This window comes from Neoarius graeffei, chromosome 18 (genome assembly GCF_027579695.1).
Source record: "Neoarius graeffei isolate fNeoGra1 chromosome 18, fNeoGra1.pri, whole genome shotgun sequence".
Lineage (NCBI taxonomy): Eukaryota > Metazoa > Chordata > Actinopteri > Siluriformes > Ariidae > Neoarius > Neoarius graeffei.
In genome coordinates, this window is record NC_083586.1 from 35,384,143 (window position 1) to 35,402,610 (window position 18,468).

The 18,468-nt window shown below is 43.1% G+C and overlaps 1 protein-coding gene across 4 annotated transcripts in view; it reads left to right on the plus strand.

The window, feature by feature from the left end:
* The window catches only part of LOC132866146 (mitogen-activated protein kinase kinase kinase kinase 4-like), a 139,484-nt gene that overhangs the window by 106,049 nt on the left and 14,967 nt on the right, over positions 1-18,468 (plus strand). For 2 of the 4 annotated variants that reach the window (XM_060898742.1, XM_060898743.1), the window contains 12 exons: positions 605-695; positions 811-941; positions 1,109-1,163; positions 3,111-3,189; positions 4,077-4,252; positions 4,388-4,460; positions 5,242-5,452; positions 8,071-8,232; positions 12,467-12,553; positions 14,679-15,137; positions 17,247-17,396; positions 17,640-17,882. In XM_060898742.1, coding sequence (XP_060754725.1) covers positions 605-695; positions 811-941; positions 1,109-1,163; positions 3,111-3,189; positions 4,077-4,252; positions 4,388-4,460; positions 5,242-5,452; positions 8,071-8,232; positions 12,467-12,553; positions 14,679-15,137; positions 17,247-17,396; positions 17,640-17,882 — 1,917 coding nt within the window. The remainder of the gene's footprint in view (positions 1-604; positions 696-810; positions 942-1,108; positions 1,164-3,110; positions 3,190-4,076; positions 4,253-4,387; positions 4,461-5,241; positions 5,453-8,070; positions 8,233-12,466; positions 12,554-14,678; positions 15,138-17,246; positions 17,397-17,639; positions 17,883-18,468) is intronic. The other 2 variants (XM_060898744.1, XM_060898745.1) reach the window with 2 other exon arrangements.

Here is an 18,468-nt window from a genome sequence, read left to right on the forward strand (position 1 = left end):
TGCCTTTTGGGGGGGGGGGGGTTCTTTAGGTTTTTTTTTTTTTTTGGGTGGTTGGCAACCCACCTTAAAGGTGCATTACTGCCACTGACTGGGCTGAAGTGTGGAACAGGAAATATTGGGGTGGGGGGCAACTTTTTTTTTTTTTAAAAGCTATTTTCTTTTTAAATACTTAACAATTTTTGGGGTTTTGTTTGTGAGTAGTTATTTCATCCTCAGTTGGTTCAGCAACATGCTCTGCCATTTTTTGCTTTTCTCTCCTCACGATATATGAGCTGATATCCTCGTAGTAGAGTAGCTAATCAGAGCGCGTGACTGCTCATATCCAGTGAATGTGGATAGAATAATAGATGCTACACACGGCCTTCCTCAAATCCGATTTGGAGATAAAGCAGCGTCACTTTTATTTTCACCATGTTTATCTGTTGATGTTGCCTTGTTTTGATTGCTGTAACATGGCTGGGTATTGCGAAATCCGCGCAGTGTACTTCATATCTGAGCATATTTAAGGGTTCTTAAATTTGAATCAACCTAGTATTTGTGCATTAAATGCCACCATTTATGACTCATTTCTGGAATGTGTGTTCTCATTACCTTGTGTGTTCAGGGTCTGGCCCATTTGCACGCACACCACGTTATCCACCGTGACATCAAAGGCCAAAACGTCCTGCTAACTGAGAACGCCGAGGTCAAACTAGGTGAGTGACGTTAATAAAGTAATTGTGTGTCATTTTCAAGTAAACGCTCCTCTCTGCACCAATCATTTATTAGTTAATCCAGTGTCTGCCTCAGCTTGTTTGTGATCATCTCCAGTCGATTTTGGCGTGAGTGCCCAGTTGGACCGGACAGTCGGCAGGAGGAACACTTTCATCGGCACGCCTTACTGGATGGCACCCGAGGTCATTGCCTGTGACGAGAACCCTGATGCTACCTACGACTACAGAGTATGTTTATTCCTTAGTAAAATATGCCGTTACGTTAACAGGCTTCAGTTATTTTACAGTATTAGGTTTTATTGGGACATGACGACAGTAAAATAGATTTGTATATCCTTTTATGATCAGTGTGCTTTTTGTGACCATCACGACGGTCATTGTGTGTGTTTGTGCAGAGTGACCTGTGGTCGTGTGGAATCACTGCTATTGAAATGGCTGAAGGAGCTCCCCGTATGTATTTTTCTTAGTATGATGTGTTCATTATAGACAGTCATGTGTTCATATGACAGGGTGGACAAAGGAACTAACTGACCCGGCTTAAAAAAAAAAAGTGGTTGCTAATACAATATAATTAAAAAAAAAAGCTAGCTAGCTGGTAAAGCATGTTGATGTATCATAAGGGAAATAAACAATGTATTTGAACAATATGGTTAGAAACGTTGTCTTTGTATCCAAGACAAAGTCAGTCCCTGTGTCTGAAATCGCTCACTTGTTCACTGCTCCCTATATAGAGGACTCATTGGTAAAATGAAAAAGCGCTTTGGGACACTAGTCCGTCGTGCTGTTATTTACCTCATTACTGTCGCACAATTAAAACGCACCAGATCAGTTGGCTGGTGGGTTTTCAAAAAAAAATGCGTATACTGAGCGTATAATATTTCCCACATTAATCAATACAAAGTACCTGCATCTTTCAGTTCTTTTAAATCAAGGCTGAATGCTTTCTTCTTTGCCGCTGCCTTTTATTAAATCAAATTTGAGACTTGATTTCTTTCAGCGCGACCGCAATGCGTGATGGGATGTATTGTTTTGGTTAGTGACCATCGCTGTACACTACTTTTCGTGATGCATTGCGGGATACTTTGAGCACACTATATAGGGTGTAAATAATCCTCACTAAGGCTTCGGACAGCACTACAAAATGGTGTCCTCACTATACAGTGAGTAGAGAGCGATTTCGGACACGGAGTGAGTCGTCGTCGACCAGTATTTACGTGCCGTCCTCATCACATGTAAAATAATAATAAGAAGAAGTTAGATTTATATAGCGCCTTTCAAGAAACCCAAGGACGCTTTACAATTATAAACAAGGAAAAAAATAAAAATAATAATTAAATAAAATAAAAAATAAAAAGTCCACCAAGTAGAGATCAGGAAGTAATTCCCGTGGTGTAGCAGCCACAGTCCCACCAAAAGGCGCATGAAAACAAGTCCCACATCTCCAGCACAGCCGCCGCGACGCCGTCAGCAACATCACTCGAACACCACGCCGTGGATCCACAAACCGAGCAGAGAAACTCCGCCACGCAGAACGCTGGCGTGTCCCAAACCGCCTGCACAGCCGCCGCGACGCAACCGAGCAACATCGCTCGGAACATCACGCCAAGCATCAAAGCACAGAGCGCTGGACAACCACAATGTAAAATGAGCAGCAAGCTCACTGCAGTCCATAGCTGGGAACACAAGCATCACCTGCGACAAACCAAGGCCTGGAGGGAAACCAACGCCCAAAACTGGGTCCGGAGCTACACCACCACTGGCGGACAAAACACTCAACCATCAAACTACACAAACACACAAAAATAAATAAATAAAATGAAAATAGAAAAAGAAAGAAAATAAAATAAAGCTCTGGTGAGAAGCGGCAGCCAGAATGCGCACGACGTACTCTCAACCGGAAACGGAAATATATATCCGAGTATGTTAAACCATGAGGTGGCTCTGCAGTAATACCTGCATATTTTTATTCTGAAAATATCGTCCATGATCGCTGTCCAAGCTAATTGGTCCACCGAGTAAAAATCATTCAACCATCCTCCAGATCAAGTCTTGACTGATGTGTGTAGTGCAGCAGGTGATGCAATTCAAAACAAGTAGCCTGAGCTCTAGTTACAGCATAGTATGTCGCAGCATGTGAAGCGAATTACATTTAAACATGCACACCAAATTAAAGTTTTGTTTCGCGGACGTTGTTAAGGAGTGGTGTGGGGTTTTTTTTTTTTTAAATGGAATTTGTCCACAAAGTAACTATGAATACAAGACCAGTAGCCTGGACACGAAAGCCACTTGGACTACTTGTATTTCCACCTCCTAGAGAATATATGGGTGCTATTCATTAACTTGGGGTTGCCAAGGAGAGTTTGTAAAAATGTACCTACCTTCCTTTTTCCTGTCTAGCACTTTGTGACATGCACCCAATGCGAGCTCTCTTCCTCATTCCAAGAAATCCTCCTCCTCGGCTCAAGTCTAAAAAATGGTAAGATTTTTGATTAGTTGCACCTTTATTAGCAGTTCCTCAGTTGTGACGATTCAATGAAGTTTATGGAGATTTTTCCTCCGCAGCCCGTTTGTAAAATTGTTTGCTTTACATCAGTGTCCTTAAACGATATCCAGCCATGCCAGTCCTCTGCACGGTCTTAAAGTCTTAAGGCCTGCTTAGCATGTTAGGAATGTGGTGATTGGTTTCCACCGCTACGAGTGCATCATCCAAACGTTAATAGGGTGGCTATGGAAGCTGGAACGCATGCCAAAAGGAGCATTAGATGGAAGTAGCCCTGTACTTGTATAAGTTTTGATAGCCCTGAATGTAGCGTCTCCTCCTATTGAAAGTTCTAGGGACTGTTTTTCAGATTATGATTTAATCTGTTGCTTGAAGTAAAAGGTTTCTTTATTGGAGAATTCCTAAGACTTGATGCAAGAGTAGAGCCAGTTATACTACATCCTGCCGTTAATGGTTTTGTCTAATTAACAACCTGGCATCTGTAACTTGGCATACACAAATGGAGTTGATCGAAATAAAGGTCTTTCCTTGTGCTTCTTCTAACCTTGGCTGGCTGATCTGCGTTCTCACATACATGATCTCACAATTTCCATGATACAACCCTCTGAAAATCTTGCTCCTCTGTCTTCAGCAATAAAACTCCTCCATTCCAGGAAGCTGAAGCAAATTCTCGCCAGTTTCGGCGCTGACCTTTCTTTCACTCAAGACCACTTCCACATCTCAGCTCCTCATTGTAAACTGACAAACTTCCTAAAACTGTCGAGACAAGTGGCTCATGAAAATATTCGAAGACAAAGTTCTCCTTTTATCTCTTTGGAAATGTTGATATTTTCAATATCGCCTGTATTTTTCTTCCTGACCAGGTCCAAGAAGTTCATCAACTTTATTGAGAACTGTTTGGTGAAGAATTACACCCAGAGGCCGCCCACCGATCAGCTCCTGAAACACCCGTTCATCAGAGACCAGCCGAATGAGAGGCAGGTCCGCATCCAGCTCAAGGACCACATCGACCACACGCGCAAGAAGAGGGGGGAGAAAGGTTCGCTTTTATGCCTGTTCATGATTTTCACATAAACCTTGATGATAATGTATTCTACATTGTGTTACAACAGATGTCAAATTCTAAACCGGATTATTCCGAGCTTATTGAATTACTTGCACCACTGTCTTACAGATGAGACGGAGTATGATTGGAGTCTAAGTGAAGAAGAAGAGGATGAGGCTCCAGAGCAGGAAGGTGAACCCAGGTACTATAATATATTTTGCAGATATTGTTAAACCGAATGACTGACCTTTTTATTTATTTATTTTCCTCTCTGCCTCTCATTATGGAGCCTATGATGCTCAAGTAAAAAGCCTAGGCATGAGCGCTCCAATAAATCCCTTAAATAGATCAGTGTGTCGAGGCAAGGCATCACCATAGATCGTTTGCTTTTACCACACAGCGTTTGCTTTATTCTCAGCATGTTTTTGGGAGAGCTGGGACATGAGTTAGCCAAGGCGTTCTTTGGTTCGATGAGACCAAAATGGACATTTGGTAGAGAGAAAACACCCTGAGAACACAATCTCCGCTGTGAAGCATGGTGGTGGTAGCATCGTGTTGTAGGGATGCTTTTTATTACTAAAAATCTTTGATTGAAAGCACGAGGCACCACCAGTGAAAATTCACCACTGTAACATAGTCTGTATGTTTTTAATATCCCGTTTTGTAACATGACGGTCATGAAAAGAAAATTAGTTTTTAAAAACTAGATTTATTCGCATCGTGCCGTTTTAGATTGATAAACAGTTCATCACATTAAGACCATGGCAGATATAAGCTAGTTACCTACAGGCCTGCCTTTTTAAAGTATTATACACAGGCTTTTAGGGGGGCTAGACAGTGATCTTGTTATCCAGCTGCTTTTATGATTCTGATCCCTTGTACCACTTTTCCAAGAAACTGAGGCGCGTGATGGTAAAAAGCTAATTAAAACTGCCAGCCAGGTGATTGTAGCGTCTTCACCTCTACCTTCTCCCTCTTCACAGCTCGATAGTAAACGTACCTGGTGAATCGACACTGCGGCGGGACTTCATCCGGCTGCAGCAGGAAAACAAGGAGCGCTCAGAGGCCCTGAAGAGACAGCAGCTCCTTCAGGAACAGCAGCTCCGCGAGCAAGAAGAGTACAAGCGCCAACTTCTGGCTGAGCGCCAGAAACGCATAGAGCAGCAGAAAGAGCAAAGGAGACGCCTGGAGGAGGTGGGGTGGGGCGGGGAGAAGCATCTGTGTATGTGGTGGTTTGGAGAACTGATTAATGCAGCAAGCATTCGAGTCAGTTTCAACTCAAAGCACAGTTCAAATTCTGTTGGCCGTTTATCAATGGGAAATACACTGCCCTCCGAAAGTATCGAAACGGCAAGGTCGAGTCTATTGGTTTTGCTATGCGTTGAAAACACGTGGGTTCGAGATTTTAAAGATGAGATGATTGATCAGTATTTCAGCCAGGTTGGAGCTTGCAAAGAAATGATGAGCCACAAAAGTTCTGGAACCGAGATTAGCCTCTTCCACTGTGTGGAGAAAGAAAGGATCTGCTCATGAGCCAAAATATGAGCTCATCGGTCAAGCCGTAGTGGAGGCGTCATGTCTTGGACTTGCATAGCTGCTTCTAGAACAGGGCCACTAATCTTTATTGATGACGTAATTCATGATGGTCGCAGCAGAATTAACTCCGAAATCTGCAGAAACATTGTCCACCAATTTACAGAGAAATGGATCCAGTTTGGGGGGGAGAGTGGAAGGCTTTAGACTGACCAAGCCAATTAGCAGACCTTAACCCAATTGAGTATGCATTTCACCGAATGAAGGGAGAAACCCCCCAAAACAACTGAAAAGCTGTGGTAAAAGCCTGAGAAAACCTTGCAAAAGAAGAATACAGCAGTTTGGTGATGGTCCTTGGGTCACCAGATTAATGCAGTTATTATAAGCAAGGGATATGTAACCACATAAAAACCGGAACATGGCACCTTCGGTTTAGTTTAGGCCCCCCCGCCAAGTTGTTTAAAACAAGTAGATGTTAATGTTAGGAAATGAAAGTGAAATTCTGATCCGTCTTATCGTTCATCTTTTGATCTCCAATCCAAATGTCTTTGGTACATAGCAAAAAAAAAAATTGGCCTTGCCGTTCTAATACTTTGAGAAAGACGGTCAATAGTTCTGTTGTTTTGTTGCCTGCTGGTGTGTTTGGGGGAGGGGGTTCATGGCAAACTGGCCAAATTGAGTTTAGGCTTGGCTTCTAAAAGGAGGTCATGGACAGAAAGGAGACCCTTTGAAGCCCCTTCTGTTTGCATTCCTTATCAGCAGCATCCATCATCAGCCAAACAGTCCTGAAGTAACTGTGTTTAGGGAAAATTGCACGCTGCACCCTGTATGCAACTGCTGACACATTTTCACTACGTTCAGACTGCAACCTGAAACGACCCATATCCGATTTGTTGTGAAATCCGATTTTTTTGTTAGGCCGTTCACATTACCAATTATATGAGACTTGTATGCGATCTCCAAAATGAACGGAAAACGACCCAAAAGTGTCCCGCATGCGCAAATTGACACGTAATAAGCACATCTACATGTATGTAATACATAAACCAAAAAAAAAGCGCACTCTTCAAGTTTAATGATTTTTTTTGTTTGTTTAATTATCTGGTTAGTGTTAAAGTGTGAGGTCTCGTGTGTGTTTTTGTTTCTGAACTGAAATGAAAACGTGTAGCCTGGTAACGAGGGTTGACTCCTAAATGTGTCTCTAATTTCTATATGCGTGCACTACATGTTACTAGGAAGTAATGGATTTTTAAACTCTATATAGTGCACTCGAGCTTCAGTAGGCAGTCATTTGGGATACGGCCGCTGTATTACCAAACTCTTAATTCAGGCTTAATAAATTGCACATATTTATTTCGTCATATTAATAAACTTTTTCTACATTTTTATAAATATTTATTTAGATTGTTTATAGCCAGCTGAATTCTGCAACTTCTCTCAGCGCTGGCTCAAGGTGCAGAAACACCAGTGCAGTTTGCTATGGAGATGAGGCAAGACCTGGCGATGTGGTTTTTGTGGCGGCGGCGGAACTCACACAATAATCTGATTAATGTGGGCAGCAGACTAATGAGACCGAAGGTGTCAAATTACTGGAAATTTCCAGAACAATCTTATAATCTTGTAATACAGGATGGTTTAAGTTATAAATCAGTTATAGAAACTGTTTTATTTAATCAGGCTAACAGATCAACATCCAGGTCCCTACCAAATCCACCATTAGCTTGATCAATTCTATAAAAGTCTATTTAAATTCTGAAAACTGTACAAATGTTGTTGTTTTCCACCAAAGAGGCGGGATTAGCCAACGCAGAATAGTGACGTTTGTCTCTTGTTGATGACGTGTAGGTCGCATGAATGCGACCTGTCCGGTCAGACTGCAGTTGCATGTGAAAATAACGGATATGCATCGGAATTAGGACCACATATCCAAGCGGCCTGGGTCGCATGTGAAAAAATCGGATCTGTGTCGTTCAGATTGTCAATAACAAATCGGATACAGGTCGCATATGGGCAAAAAAATCGGATATGGGTCGTTTCAGGGTGCAGTCTGAATGTAGTCTTTGTTCATTTCCTTTTTTGTATGTACATATCCATTTATGCCTCGTGTAGACTTCTAGATCTGAGCCACACTCCCAGATAACTTTCTAGGCAAAAAAGGCTAAAACGTAAATCATGGACATAGTGTTGGTCAGTCAAAAAGAACATTTATCTACTTGCACAGATTTGAGTTTTCTGCACCCATTGTGAGCTCACTGTTGCCCTCTCCTGGTGTCTTACAGCAACAGCGGCGTGAGCGAGAGTTGAGAAGGCAGCAGGAGCGTGAGCAGAGGCGGCGGGAGCAGGAGGAGAAAAGGAGAATCGAGGAGATGGAGCGCCGGCGCAAAGAAGAGGATGAGCGCAGGAGGGCAGAGGAGGAGAAAAGACGGAATGATCGTGAACAGGTAATCGAACAAGTCGCCTATCGTCATCTTTTTAGATAGCAGGAGTTTCTTCATGGTTGTTGCTAATTTTAGGAATTCTAGGATGCCATATTTTTTTATAATGTGAAAAAAACCCAGAGCTGTATTTAATCACACTAAACAAGTATATTAAATATGTAAGAAGCATTCATGTATAATTTGAAGGTAATTGATTCTAAGTAAATGTTTAAAAAATTATATATTTTAAACAAAACCACATTATAATTCTTGGCACCTTATTACTATCTATTGCTTTGTCCAACCCCCTCCCCTCCCCTCCCCCTGTCATCAACATGACAGTAATTGAGTCTTCTATAATGCTTGATGATGGTGGAGAATACATGGAGCATTCCTCACAATCTTTCCTCCAGTTCCGTACAGCCTCTTCAGCTTACCTCCCAGATTTTCAATAGGCTTTAGATTAAGGGATGGGAATAGCCATGTCACGAGCTTGCTTTTGTGGTTATTGAAGCATTTTATTTGGATTTGGGGACACATGTTATGTAATTGTCCTGCTGGAAGGTTCACCCATGACCCAGTTGTCATTTCTTGGCAGAGGCAGAGAGACTTTTTTTTTTAAATCTGGTACAGTCCATGATGTGATTTTTATCCTAGCAAGGTTCTCGGGGACTTTGGAGGAAAAACAGCCCCACAGCATCACAGAGCCCCCACCATAATTAACAGTGCAGATTAGGCTCTTTTCTGTATCGCCATTTTAATGCCAAACCCATCTTGAGTGTTGTCAAAACCCGCTATTCCCCCCCATTAACGGATCATAGTACCTGGTTCCAGTAGTGTCTACTAGGCTCCAGGTGCTCACGTTTGTGGTTAGATGAAAGAGATGTTCATCTTGCATGCCTTCCAGATAGTTTGTAGTCATGGAAAAGGCACTTAATTGTAGATATGGAAACTTGGTGGTGGTGAGCTGCAAGTTTCTAACAAGAATCAGAATCCGGTTTATTGGCCAAGTATGTCGAGACGCACAAGGAGTTTGAAACATTTAACAAATTATATATTTTAAACAAAATCGCGTCATTATTGGCACGCTTTTTTTTTTCGTTTTTAAAACACGATTACAAAACACAAATTGTTTGCCCCTCTAACCATCCTCCTCACTTGCATGTTCATCACAATGCAAATTAACCTTTGTAATTTTTGTCCTAGCAGTAGTTGTCTAGCTACATTTTACACATTTGACATATTTATTAGAGAATGCAAGCAAAGTGAGACCTTCATAAATAGGACACCATGGGCTTAGCTAGTGAGCCGTGCAGCTGTTTCTTCCATGGCCAGTTCTCAAAAAACATGGCCATAAACCCCCAAACACAGCCTATAATTTTTATACTAACCTGTGTTAACCCAAATTTGTGAAGTGATTTTGTGCGTTTCTGTGGACATTTTTGTCGACGGTCAGCGGTTTCCCGGGGTGTGCCCGGCGCGTGCTTTCCATATAGGGAAGTGAAATCGAGCCAAAAAATATAGCGTTCTTATTGGTCAGACTTCGAAACGAGACTTGAACAGAAGCAAAGTACAAGTTTTGAGAGCTTCGCCGGCGAAGCTTGGCAGGTTTAGAATGAGTAGGTCCTGTATTTGGATAAATATCTTGGAGTTTTTCCATCATACAAGCATGATCAACATATTGACAAACTTTTATACTTTACACTTTCCTGTGTGCCCACTGCCAAATAATATTAGTTTTTAAGTTACCGAAATTAGATGAAACAAAACTTGTTACTGTACTCGGTCACACCGGAGTCAGAGCCCTGAGAGCCCACTTGGACATTCATAAAAGACTGTTCACCTGGTAATGGCATGATCAATTTCACTCGACTGGTTTCTCTTTCGCGGTGGGAACACCCATCGTAAACAGGATAAAATCTGTCGGACATAGTTCAGTCTTTTTGGAGGTAAACCATTTATTTATTTAAATGTGACCACTAAGTACCTATGTACTGCACTATGTGTTTTTGTGACCTCTAGATTTGTTACGTTATGATCTAGATGAAATATTGGGTCGCGGAAAATACTAATCCTTGGATCAAAAAGGAACTTGGTTTGAAATTTAGTTCTAAAAGTGAGTATTCTGTCTGTGAAAGATGTACTGTGTTACTTTTGATTGATATTCAAATACAACAAGATTTTGTCCATGCAGAAGGTACAGGGTTTGACAAGACTTTCAACTTTTCGAGTCCATGGTCTTTCAAAAATGGAGTCCTTTACAGTATGATTTTGTAGAGTATTTTCCCAATGGGGGTGGCACGGTGGCCTCACAGCAAGAAGGTCCGGGTTCAAGCCCCATGGCCAGCGAGGGCCTTTCTGTGCGGAGTTTGCATGTTCTCCCCGTGTCCGCGTGGGTTTCCTCCGGGTGCTCCGGTTTCCCCCACAGTCCAAAGACATGCAGGTTAGGTTAACTGGTGACTCTAAATTGACCGTAGGTGTGAATGTGAGCGTGAATGGTTGTCTGTGTCTATGTGTCAGCCCTGTGATGACCTGGCGACTTGTCCAGGGTGTACCCCGCCTTTCACCCGTAGTCAGCTGGGATAGGCTCCAGCTTGCCTGCGACCCTGTAGAACAGGATAAAGCAGCTAGAGATAATGAGATGAGATTTTCCCAATGGGGACTGCTTTAAGTCCAGCCCTGCGTTACTAAGAAATGTTTTTTTTTTTTTTTTTTATACATGTTTTTAATAGAAGAAAAGTTTGGGAAAGCAAAGTTCTACCAAGAGACCAAGGCAGACTACTGATGGCGACCCTCAGCCTCCTGCAAATAAGAAAAAAAATTTGTGTTAAATGCCTAATAAAATATAATTCCCCCACCACCACCACCACCACGTGCGCATGCCCGAATTACACTCCCTACTTTTGAGAAACACTCCCAACCTTCCCAATCCTGGCTAAACCTCTGTAGGATACCTTCATCAAATCGGACAAAGTATTTGCAGACAGCAACCCCATGACCTGTAAATTTAATTCCAAGCACTCCCTTAGTACAGTCTTATGACCATTAATCATTTGAACTATACAATTATGTTTGACAATAATAATGCAGCTATTTATTGGTGCCACAGAATTTTTCCCCCGGAAGGTCCAAGGAGACATTATTTGTAGACCACTTGTTTTGAGGTTTGGGTTAAACCCCATTCAAGTCAAGGGAGCAGTGAAATACGTCACTGATTTATAAGAACTTTTAAAATGTGTTGTTCTTTCCACTGCTTCGTGGACCCTGCTTTGAGAATCGCTGCTCTAATCTTTCTCGTCTTGAAGCCACCACAAGAAGTTTTAGAACTTTTCTCACATGGACACCTGAAACATCTCATTTACTTATTTGTTGTTTTATATAACTTGGTTTTGTTTTATGAAGAAATTAATACCTTTTTAGAAATGCTCATGTCATTAAAATAACCTTAGGTGCTGACGTGTGTGTGTGTGTGGGGGGAATCGTAGTAGAGTGCACGCACGTCCAACTTTTGTACAGGTGCAGGGTAAAAAAGTCCATCGTTTAAAAAGGAAAAAATATACCCGCACACTGTCGCTGCTGCTCTCGGTGATTTTATTGATGGATACACAACGTTTCGACCATAGTAGGTCTTCGTCAGGTAATGAAACGTTGTGTATCCATCAATAAAATCACTGAGAGCAGCAGCGACAGTGTGCGGGGGGGGAAAAATCCCCATGTTGAGGAATGAATAAGGGAATCTCATCTCATTATCTGTAGCCGCTTTATCCTGTTCTACAGGGTCGCAGGCAAGCTGGAGCCTATCCCAGCTGACTACGGGCGAAAGGCGGGGTACACCCTGGACAAGTCGCCAGGTCATCACAGGGCTGACACATAGACACAGACAACCATTCACACTCACATTCACACCTACGGTCAATTTAGAGTCACCAGTTAACCTAACCTGCATGTCTTTGGACTGTGGGGGAAACCGGAGCACCCAGAGGAAACCCACACGGACACAAGGAGAACATGCAAACTCCACACAGAAAGGCCCTCGCCGGCCACGGGGCTCGAACCCGGACCTTCTTGCTGTGAGGCGACAGCGCTAACCACTACACCACCGTGCCGCCCGAATAAGGGAATTATTTTTTAAATTATTATTATTATTTACTTGAATTATAGGTCAGAGATTTTTATCTGACTTTCAGCGTGCAGCAAATCTAATCAAGCGAGCACACTTTGGAGCCAAGCCTAACCTTGACACTTTTGTGACTGACAGGAATATATCCGCCGTCAGCTGGAAGAGGAGCAGAGGCATCTAGAGATCCTTCAGCAGCAGCTGCTTCATGAGCAGGCCATGTTACTGGTAGGAATTCTGCACGCGCGTTCTCATGTCCTCTTACGAAAGTCTGATGCTTTAGAACAGTCGACCCTTTCTGTTTAGTTTTCTCTGGAGCTCAGTGTTATTTCTGGCCTGTTTTGTTACACTGGGTTGATTTTGAGATCAAAGATTCACCAACATTTCTAATGGTGTCGTGTATCATGTTCCGTATACTCCATGCTCCCAGAGGGAGAAGGTCCAATCTGTCCAGCCGTATATTTATATAAGCGTAGTCTCCTGACACGGCCGCAGGAAATGCCCAGCAGGAAGAGCAGGGGATTTCCTACCATTCCTCTCTCGCTCGTGTGGTTAGGCCAGAGTCATTGTTCTTGTCTTTGCGGGGAGTTGTTTATGATGTAAACAGCCTGCACAATGTCTCAGGGGGAGAAAGTGGAAATGAGTTAATATGGGACTGCCTCAAACAAAGTTAAATGCCCTTCTCTCTGAGTTTTTTGTTGACCTTTTCTCATGTCTTCCCATTTCCTTCCATCCACCCATCACATGCATATCGGCGAATAAACAAATGCAGTCAGTGTTTTACTGGTTACAAGCATGGAAGGCAACGTTCTGGTGTTTTTGGTGCGAGGTTGCTGCCTGAAGTGAGCCGAGACCAGTGCTGCAGTTTTAACTGTCAGAGCTAAAGACGTTTTTAATCACAGTCATTTACATTGCCAGCGTCTAGGACCACATGCTCTAGAGCAGAGGTTCTCAAGCTATTTACAGTGACTGCCTCATTTAACTTTTGGGGAGGGGGGATTAATTCACAGACCCATCAGTAGAGGTTTATTTTACAAATGATTCATTTTAAATTAGGCACATTTATTTAAATGTGTGAAAGAATATATTGGCTATTTATTAAAGCTACTGCTTTCTTTAACAAACGAAAATTAGCTTCACGGACCCCTCTTTTGCCCCTTTTCCACCAAAGCAGTTCCAGGGCTGGTTCGGGGCCAGTGCTTAGTTTGGAACCGGGTTTTCTGTTTCCACTGACAAAGAACTGGCTCTGGGGCCAGAAAAACCGGTTCCAGGCTAGCACCAACTCTCTGCTGGGCCAGAGGAAAGAACCGCTTGCGTCAGCGGGGGGGGCGGGCGGAGTTGTTAAGACCAACAGCAATAACAAGACCGCAAAAGATCGCCATTTTTAAGCGACGAGAAGCAGCAGCTGTACAAACGTGAAGTCATTTATTATTATTATTGTTGTTGCTGCTGCTTCTTCTGTGTTGTTTTTGCTTCGATATTCGCGCCAAGGTTTATGCAAACGCAGCAACGTAACTGACGTACACAGCGACGTAATGACATGGCTTCCCTTAGCACCTATGGAAGCAAACTGGTTCTCAGCTGGCTCGCAAGTTGAACGAGTTGTGAACCAGCACTGGCCCCGAACCAGCCCTGGAACTGATTTGGTGGAAAAGGGGTATTTGAGAACTGTGGCTCTAGAGCACGAATGTAATATTTGCCTCGGCTAAAGAATGCTAATGTGTTCTTACAGACCATACTGAGTACACTCACTGTCCACTTTAATAGGAAAGTGTTGTTGGCTGGCAGGAGTGGAACCCCATGTGCTCTTCTGCTGTTGTATGCTGAGATGCTTTTCTGCTCAGCACAGTTGTAAAGCGTGATCGAGTTACTACGTCCTTCCTGGCAGCTCAAACCAATCTGGCCATTTTCCTCTGACCGCTCTTAACAAGCTGTTTCCACCCACAGAACTGTCGCTCACTCGGTGTTTTTCACACCATTCTGTGTAAACGCCAGAGACTGTTGTGTGTGAAAACCCCAAGCGATCAGCAGTTTCTGAAATACTCAAACCAACACCCAAGCCACAGTGAAAGTCACACTTCGAGATCACAGTTTTTCCCATTCTGGTGTTTGAAACGAACATTACAGTAACTGAAGCTCTTGATTTGTATCGGCATGATTTGATGCATTGTGCTGCTGCCAAAGGATCGGCTGATCTATATAACTGCATAAGACAGGTGTATAGGTGTGCCTAATAAAGTGGATGGTGAGTCTGTAATTACTAAACAGCAGTATGTACAAAAACATGTAATGAGTTACCACTCATGGAAATGTACTCAATAATTGTGGAGCTTTTTCATGGGGCTGTGCTCAGGAGTTCAAATGGCGGGAGCTGGAGGAGCAGCGGAAGGCGGAGCGGCTGCAGCGGCAGCTCCAGCAGGAGCAGGCCTACCTGCTCTCCCTGCAGCACGGGCCGAAACAGCGCACTTCCTCCCTCACGGCCCAGCCCGACTGGGCAAAACTACCCCAAGCTCGCCCCTTAGATGGGCCCGATCCCCCAGTGTACTCTAACGCAGACGAGTGCACGCCAAAGGCTGACCGCCCATGTCAGACTGACGGTGACCAAAGTGTAAATCCAGATGCAGAGCAGAACGAGCATGTAGATGGGAATGAAGCCCTTAACGATGAGTGCAGGGAACAGACTGAAAGCGTGTCCGTGGACTCGAGCCCTTTAGTCACACAGCCAGTGGGTGAGACGGACAGGACTGACGACCCTCTCGTCCAGTCGACTCCAACCAGTGGCCCAGTGTCTGAAGCCCAGCCAGTCGGAGAGGTGAAAAGCCATCCCCTTGGTCCACCCACTGTTGCCTGCTGCTACTCTGGCTTCTCGAGCTAACCTCGGCTCAGTTTTGCATGCGAAGAATGTTTTAACTTGATAGCAGTCGGGTAAAATTGTCCTGGTGGGAGTAGCAGAAATTTGGTTTTCTTTGGATGCTGATCTTTTTTAAAACACGTCTTGAACATCATTATCATGATCTATTATTTATCCACCACATCCCATTTTGCTTCATCGTTAGAGTGCAAATCATGTTGAATGATTCAGTACAATATTTCCGTGGTACTCCGACACCCCTTTTCCACTGACAAGGTGACAGTTTGCAGTCTAACACATTGACGTAAAAGACTGGATAGTTTTACCTTCAAAAGTCAAATCCTCATGGACATTATGCTTCATCAAAGTATATTTTCCATTTTTGAAGAGATCGAAATTCTTAAAGTGCCATTCCACCATTGGGACGTATTCTTTGGCATAAAATACAATATATTTTATGACAACATGACTAGACAGAGAAATCTTTTAGCTTCAAAATGATATATCAAACATAATTTTTTGACAACGACAAGTATATTAATTTTGCGACCAAAGTCACCTACCCTTTTAATTTCCGCGCGGTAGTGAAACGTGATGTCATCAGCAGGTTCCCCTTCTTGTGTACCACGTGTCGGTCTATTTTTAGACCAGGAAACCCCCAAAGTGAGAGTGTCATTTCTCCTCGTATATGGGGGCCAAAAAAATTGCGAAAAATTGAGTTAATCTTTCAGTTAGCTAGATTTATTGGTATTAGCTAGATTTATTGGTATTATTTTTATCGCGTTCTATCCGCCATTGCTGATCATGTGTGCCACGTCACGTGGTACACAAGAAGGGGAACCTGCCGATGACGTCACGCGCGGAAATTAAAAGGGTAGGTGACTTTGGTCGCAAAATTAATATACTTTTCGTTGTCAAATTGTTTGATATATCATTTTGAAGCTAAAAGATTTCTCTATCTAGTGATCAGTTCAGTTCAGTTGGCCGGGTTCAATGCCTGAACTGATGATCACATCAGTTTTTCTTTGGCTAATCAGACACAAGGTACGCCACCACTCTTGCCGGAGTGGTTGGGGGTTAGGTGCCTTGCTCAAGGGCACTTAAGTCAATCCTGCTAGTCTGGGGAATCAAACCAGCAACCTTTTGGTCCCAAAGCTGTTTCTCTAACCATTAGGCCATGGTATCTAGTGATACCATTTATATATGTTGTCAAAATATATTGTATTTTATGCCAAAGAATACATCCAATGGTGGAATGGCACTATAAGTGGAATACGGACTGGCACTAAGCTCCTGACATCAGAAGTTACTTGAAAAAAATTTATTTTTTTGGTAGAGCAGGTTAAGGTCATGTCCTGCCTTTGAAGCAAGTCTGGGCACCATGTCAGTGGAAGACTCTGCATCAGTTAGTCATTTAAAAAAAAAAAAATTGGATTACACCTTGCTGTTCAGACAGAAAGAAAACCATATTGCTCACCACCATAGTCATGAACCAGAATGAAAAACTCCATCCTGCCTCCTTTTAAGTCTTGTCTTGCTTTCTTGTGTGAACTAAACCCATATTTTTGAAATTTGAATTGAAGGATGAGTTTTATATAGCGCTGCCTTTTTTATTTATTTATTTTTTAAATTTGAGCCACATTGGTAATTAGTTATTGTTCGGCGTTTGATCCCAGATTTACAAAATGCTTCATTATTCTTTTTTTCCTCATGTTCATTTTGCATGTCATGGTTTGGCTATGATTCTGCTCCTTAGGGAAAAATATGGTCTTTGGTTGTCCTAATATTTAGAAAAGTGTACTGAAGGTTTTTTTTTTTTTTTTTCCCCCCGTCTCTTTTTTTTTTTTTTTTAAATGAGCATGAAACTTGTGTTGGCTTGAATATCAACCAGAGCAGTAACGTCCTAACAGTTTTGTCTGTTTCGTCCGTCTTACTTGAGCTTGCCAAGTTGTAAACCAGGCAAATAAACACCAGCATGCAGTTTCCTGGCTTGGAACACTTTGTCATTTCACTTTGAAGTGTCCCTCATGCCCACCAGTTAATCTCCTCAATTTGTGTCCTTTATGCCAGGCTGATGAAAGATACCGTAAGAACCATCAGGGCTCGCCTCAGACAGCGCCACCCAAGCAGCCGCCGGTACCTCCCCGTTCATCTGAGCCCTATTCTAACGGGAATTCCTCATCAGAGTCCTCGAGCATGCACAAGCCCATGGAACCACAGGTAACGCCCACCGGTTCCTCGGCTTTCCCACCTTTCACTTCATGTGATCTTCTGCTGTACGTTGCTACCGTATGTGAAATGGCTGCACTGGACTCTCTACACTGTGTGGAATGTCCGTTTCTTCCATTTCATCCTGTGTTCTTGGCTGTGATCATGCCTTTCTGTCTCACTGTGTGTGTGCTCTTCTTCTCTCCACCTCACAACCCCCACTCCCTCTCCTTCTGTTCTTTCCCCTTACGCAAGGTCCAATGGTCTCACCTAGCCGCTCTAAAGAACAATGCCTCTGCTCCCCCCGTGTCCCGTTCCCATTCATTCAGCGATCCAGTTCCTAGTTTTGCACATCTCCATCTGCGCTCTCAAGAGCCACACCACCCAGCGCACCCTGCACATCCTGCACGCTCTGAGCATCCACACCCCCTGCCCCATTCACAGTCTCGGAGCCATGAGACACCTGAACCATCCCTCAGTGATGAGGTTCCACCAAAGGTAAGAACAGGGTCCAGAGTTTTGCCGCTCAAAATGAGATTCCTGTAAGCCTGGAGAGGAAAAAAAAAATTAGGCATGATCTGGTATTCAGTTCCAAACAACACACTCCTCTTATGACTCTTAGAACTGACTGTACCAAAAAAAATTGCATTTCCTATAATTTGTTGACCGCATTTCATATCAAATAAATAATTGGTCTTGCATTAGAAAAGCAGTTTTGGGGCCAAAAGGTTGCTGGTTTAATCCCCTCGACCAGCAGGAATGGTTGAAGTGCCCTTGAGCCTCAACTGCTCCCCAGGCTGCTCTGGGTATGCTGTATGTCGCTCTGGATAAGAGCGTCTGCTAAATGCTGTAAATGTAAGCATTCCTGAATTGATGACGGTAATATTCTTTAAATCTGTGGCATTTGATATTCCTCACCACATCACATAACCTAAGTAAAATACTAAAGTCAACACTGCTAATGGAAACAAAATGGCAGATTTATCAATATACTTTTTAACCCCTTTAATGCCCTTGGACGAGTCACGTACGTCGTGAAGTCTTTTACCGCCGTGCCTTATGACGGAAGAATGTTTTAAGCATT